This window comes from Belonocnema kinseyi, chromosome 2, assembly GCF_010883055.1.
Source record: "Belonocnema kinseyi isolate 2016_QV_RU_SX_M_011 chromosome 2, B_treatae_v1, whole genome shotgun sequence".
NCBI lineage: Eukaryota > Metazoa > Arthropoda > Insecta > Hymenoptera > Cynipidae > Belonocnema > Belonocnema kinseyi.
Window position 1 is genome coordinate 175,921,561 of NC_046658.1, and position 5,801 is coordinate 175,927,361.

A 5,801-nucleotide genomic window follows, 5' to 3' on the forward strand; every position below is an offset into this window, starting at 1 on the left:
TCTTTTTGTTAAAAAATAATTTTTATTTGATAACTCGAATTTTTTGGTAAAAAAATTACTCTTCTTGTTTGAAAATTTATCTTTTTGGCAGTTAAATTTTCATTTCTCGTTGAAAATTTAATGGATTTTTAAAAAATTTGTTTTTCTTTACTTGAACATTGATATTTTTAACTGAAAATTAAACTTTGAGTTTTAAAGTGACTTTTTTTTTAGAAAATTATTTTCCTTATATGCAAATTCATTTATTTCATAAATTTCAAAAATTTCTTTCTTTGCAAATTCATTTATTTTAATTAAAAATTCAATTCTGTGGTTAAAAAATTGACTACAGTGTTAAAATTTTTTGTTTTGAAAATTAATCTTCATTTTAAAACTCGACTTTTTGGTAGAAAATTAATCTTCTTGTTTGCAAAATTCATCTTTTTTGAAGAAAATTCATTCTTTTTGTTCGAGAAATTAATTGATTTAAAAATAAATTTGTTTCCCTTTTCTTTAAAATTGATATTTTTAACTGAAAATTGATCTTTTTAATTGAAAATTCAACTATGTGTTGGAAAATTGACTTTTTTTAAAGAAAATTATTCGTCCTGTTTGCAAATTCATTTATTTTGTTTTAAAATTAATTTTTATTTAAAAACTTGAGTTTTTGGTAAAAATTAATTTTCGTGTTTGAAAATTCCTCTTTTTGGTTGAGAATTCATTATTTTGGTTAAAAAATTTAACTACTTTTAAAAAAGTTCCTTTTTGCTATTAAGCATTCTTTTTTTTTTTAATTGAAAATTGAATTTATTTTTCAAAAATCTGTTTTTTCTTTCGTGAAAATTGATATTTTAACTGAAAATTCAACTAAGTTTATTTTGTTTAAAAATTAACTGATTTTATCTTGAAAATTGACTTTTTTTCAATTATTTCCCTTATTTGGAAATTCGTTCATTTTATTTAAAAATTCATTTTTTAGTTCAAAAGTTGACTACTTTGTTAAAAATATTTTCTTTTTATTAAAAATTAATTTTTATTTGAAAACTCGACTTTTTTGGTAAAAAATTAATTTTCTTGTTTAAAAATTCATCTTTTTAGTAGATAAATTCATCTTTTCGGTTGAAAATTAATTAGTTTTCTTTGAAAATGTAACTGATATTTTTAAAAATTACTTTTTTTTAAATATAAAGCTACTTTTAAAAATAAATCCTCATTCTTATTGAATTTTAAACAAAAAATTCATCACACTCGCGACTATCCACATTATTTATCAATTCCATAAATCTTTACTTTTTAACAGGAAATTAATCTTCTTGTTTGAGAAACAACTTTTTAGCTTGAAAATTTATTTTTTTTTTGTTTAAAAATTAAATGATTTAAAAAAATTTATTTTTCTTGTTTTAAAAATTGAGCTTTTTAATTGAAAATTCAACTATGTGTTTGAAAATTGACTTTCTTCTTTAGAAAAGGTTTCGTCTTGTTTGGAAATTCATTTATTTTGGTCAAAAATTAATTTTTATTTAAAAACTCAACTTTTTGATAGAAAATTAATCTTCATGTTTAAAATTTAATCTTTTCGGTTGAAAATTGATTATTTTTGTTTAAAAATTTAACTGAGTTAAAAAAATGGTTTTTCTTTCCTTAAAAATCGAGCTTTTTAATTGAAAATGCAATTATGTGGTTGAAAATTGACTTTTTTTGTTAAAAAATTACTCGTCTTCTTTGTGAATTTTATTTTCGTTAAAAATTCATTATTTTTGTTTGAAAATTAAATGATTTAAAAAAGTTCCTTTTTCTTTTCTTCAAAATTGATCTTTTTAATTGAAAATTCAACTATTTGTTGAAAAATTAATTAATTTGTTTAGAAATTAATTTTTATTTGAAAACTCGACTTTTTGTTAGAAAATTAATCTTGTTTGGAAATTCAGTATTTTGGTTTGAAAATTAAATGATTTAAGAAAAATTTGTTTTTCTTTTCTTTTTCTTTTCTTGAAAATTAATATTTTTAACTTAGAATTGAGATTTTTAATTGATATTAAACTATGTGTTTAAAATTTTCCTTTTTTTAAAGAAAATTATTCGTCTTGTTTGGAAATTAATTTATTTTGTTTAAATATTAATTTTTATTTAAAAGCTCGACTTCTTGATAAAAAATTGATGTTCTCGTTTAAAAATTCTTTTTCTTTTATTAAAAATTCTTCTTTTTTTGTATTGAAAATTGAACTGATTAAAAAAAAAACTATTTTTCTTTTCTTGAAAAGTGATATTTTTAATTGACTTTAAAAAAAATTATTTTCCTTATTTGAAAATTAGTTTATTTTATTTTAAAATTTATTTTTTGGTTAAAAAGTTGACTACTTTGTTAAAAATATTTTCTAATTGTTAAAAATTCATTTTTATTTGAAAACTCGACTTTTTGATAGAAAATTAATCTTCTTGTTTGCAAAATTTATCTTTTTTGTTGAAAATTTAACTTTTTTTTTTAATTTGTTTTTCTTTTCTTGAAAGTTGATATTTTAAATTAAAAATTCAGCTATGTGTTGGAAAATGGACATTTTTAAAGAAAAACTTTATTAAGAATATTTTTTTTGTGTTAAAAATGCATTTTTATTTAAAACCTCAATTTTTCGTAGAAAATTAATCTTCTTGTTTGAAAATTCATCTTTTTGGTTGAAAATTGATTATTTTTCTTTAAAAATGGAATAGATTTAAAAAAAAAAATTTCATTGTTATTGAATTTAAAATAAAAAACTAATCACACTCGCGACTACCCAGATTATTCATCAATTCCATAAATCATTAAAAATAGCGGAAAAATTCCAAAAATTTTCTAGAAACACATCCTCAAATCCTTTTGCAATAATGATCAAACCCCGCCTTATCAACCTCCCTATTCCGACTCATCGAAACACCTCCCGTCCTCGGCCCCTCTCTCCTCACAATCTCCACATTCGTATGCAGTCGCATGTGTTTCTTCAAATTATCCAGCCTGTTGCACCTCCGATCGCAAAAGTCGCACTGATACGGCATCGAATTGCTGTGCACAATAATATGTCCATTCAGATGACTCACTTGTTTAAACCTCTTGCCGCAAATGGTGCACGCATAAGGCCTCTCATTCATATGCGCAGAAGCGATGTGCGTCTGCAAATTCGTCTTGCGCACAAACGTCGCCTTGCACTCGTCGCACTCGAATGGCCGCACATTCGCATGAATCGCCAGATGCGACTTGAGCACGTTCTTGTGCTTGAAGTTCTTCTCGCAGAGATGACACTGAAACGGTCGCTCGTCATTGTGCACTTTTTTGTGCACCGAGAGATGCGCCAGTTGCTTGAACATCTTCGCGCATATCTCACACTGATATGTCCGTCCGTCCTCGTGCGCGGCGCTCACATGACGGCGCAAAGTGTCCGCGAGAGTGTACCTCTTGCCGCAGACTTTGCAGCCAAAGGGTCGTTCATTCGTGTGCGTCATCAGATGTCCATTAAGATTTCGCTTCTCGAGAAATCTCGCGCCACAAATGTCGCACTGATAGGGCTTGTCACCATTGTGAATGTACATGTGCTTCTTCAGCGAATTCGCCAAACTGAAGCGCTTCGGGCAAATGGTGCAGGGGAATTTGCGCTCTCCGGTGTGCACGAGCATGTGCGACTTGACGTGACCGGACTGTTTGAAGCGCTTGCCGCAAACTTCGCACTCAAAGTGGCGCTCGTGCGTGTGGGTGAAGATGTGACGCTCGAGGACGCTCTTGGTCGTAAACACTTTCTTGCAGTGGTCGCACTCGAAAAGCCGGGTCATTGAGAGAGTGGGATTGGATTTTTCACTCGTTTCGCTCGAGTGGCTCTGGGAATGAATTTTGAGGGCGTCGAGCGAATCAAATTTGATGCTACATTCGCCGCACTGCAGAGATCTGTAATCTGTGTGAGTTATCGAATGCTGGCTGAGATGTCCGAGTTGTTTGAAGCTTTTATTGCAGACTTTGCAGACGTAGGGCCGCTCGTTCGTGTGCGAGCGGACATGTCTTTTTAAAACACTGGGGAATTCAAATTCTTGCGAGCAGTAGCTACATTTTAATAAACTTCCGTTCAATTTTGGTCGCCTTCTCGGCCTTTTTCCTGACTTTGATACCTTTTCTGATGAAATCTCTTCGATTTCTTTCTCTGGTGAATTATTACTTGCACTGCTGATAGTTTCGGATAACTCTTGATGCATTTTGCTCACGTGATTCTCGTAAAGAGACTGAGATCGGAATTTTTTCCCACATTTTGTGCACTCTTTGCTTGACTTGTGCAATTTGAGGTGATTCGTCAAGTGTCCGAGTTTCGTGTACTTTTTCGGGCAGATTTTACACTTGTGGGGCTGTTTTTCTCTCGATTTTTCGTCTTCTGAAATCCAATCATCTGCGGGAGTTTCACTAATTTCATCCTCATGATTATCGCCATCAGAAATAGAGGAATTGTCACGATCATTATTCTCGAATTTAAATTCTTCGACTATAAAATCATCTCTTTTATGATTAGATTGAAGAAATTCTTCATAGACATTTCTTTTAAAAAGCGATTCGTGCGGCAATTTGCCGTCCTGGGAAAGAAAGGTTGCGTTTTGTAAAACTTGAATAAATTTGATACTTTCAAGCCACGTTTTGCTTTTGTGTTTTGCCAGCCAGGATTTAATAATATTTTTGAAATTTCTTTCACTCGAGGCAAATTGGAGAAGGTCTCCACTAATTATGTCGAATCCGTTCCACAAAGAACGCAATTCTTGGACCACTTGGTCGCTGAAATTTCGACCATTTCCGGATTGTAAAATATGAGGAAGGCCGATGATTGTTATCACATCTAGAAGATGCATTGCTATTTTTTTGGGATCATTACTTTTCATCGCTTTAAGTACAATGTATCTTGACAATCTGTCTTCATAAACAAATAAATATTTATAAGGTGATGTATTGTCAGCTGACATGTCTATCACATCGATTTGTCCTCTTTTTCCATTTTCTAAATGGTTTTTTGAAAGAGGATCAATTATTCTCAGTGTATCGGCTTCCGGTTCGATTTGTGAGAGAAGCTAAAAAACATTTTATGTATGTTTGTACTTTCGCACGAACTCTTTTATCCCTATTTTATACAGTTGCGTGAAAAAGTTTCTGACAAAAAAAAATCAGTCAATATTCAAAGACTATCTTTCCTCAAAAATGCATGTTTCTTTAAAAAATCCCGTTGATTTGTTTTTTTGCAAGTACAGGGTAACCGTTTTAATCGAAGAAAAAAATTGCCGGTAAAAATCGAACTCAATTATAAAAATTGTTCCATTTAAAACAATAAAAAAATAAAGATTAAAGCATTCAAACTGGAACTGTTGAATTCAAATTTTTTAAATTGAAATTTAAAAGATTTTCAATTAAAAAATTAGTATTCAAATGCTCAATAAATTACACGTAATAACTAGAAAGTACTAAAACTTTTCAATTGAACAACTTTAAATGAAATGCACATAAATTGCAAAATTCAGAATTTTTAACATTCATAAATTATAGAATTTCACAATTCAGATTCAGTTCCAAAAATATAAATCCACGTTAACATTTTTAATACTCCAAATAAAAGAATCAATGAACAAACTTTAAAAAATTTCAAAATTATATTATTAAGTTATTTTAAGCTTGAAACATTAAATTTTTTTTTTTAAATTAACTCAACAGTTCTTAAATTAATTAGAAGTTAAATTATTTTCATTTTGAATAATTTAAGCATCCTTGAAAAGCTTTAAAATTTTATTTTATTTATTTATTTTATTTATTTTATTTATTTTATTTATTTTAT

The 5,801-nt window shown here is 28.7% G+C and overlaps 1 protein-coding gene across 1 annotated transcript in view; it reads right to left on the bottom strand.

Moving 5' to 3' along the window:
* Positions 1–2,730: 2,730 nt before the first annotated feature.
* The window catches only part of LOC117167512 (zinc finger protein 708-like), a 25,636-nt gene continuing 22,565 nt past the window's right edge, over positions 2,731–5,801 (bottom strand). Inside the window, exon 3 of the mRNA XM_033352511.1 lies at positions 2,731–5,046. Within this exon, the coding sequence (XP_033208402.1) occupies positions 2,824–5,046 (2,223 nt within the window). The 3' untranslated portion in view covers positions 2,731–2,823. The remainder of the gene's footprint in view (positions 5,047–5,801) is intronic.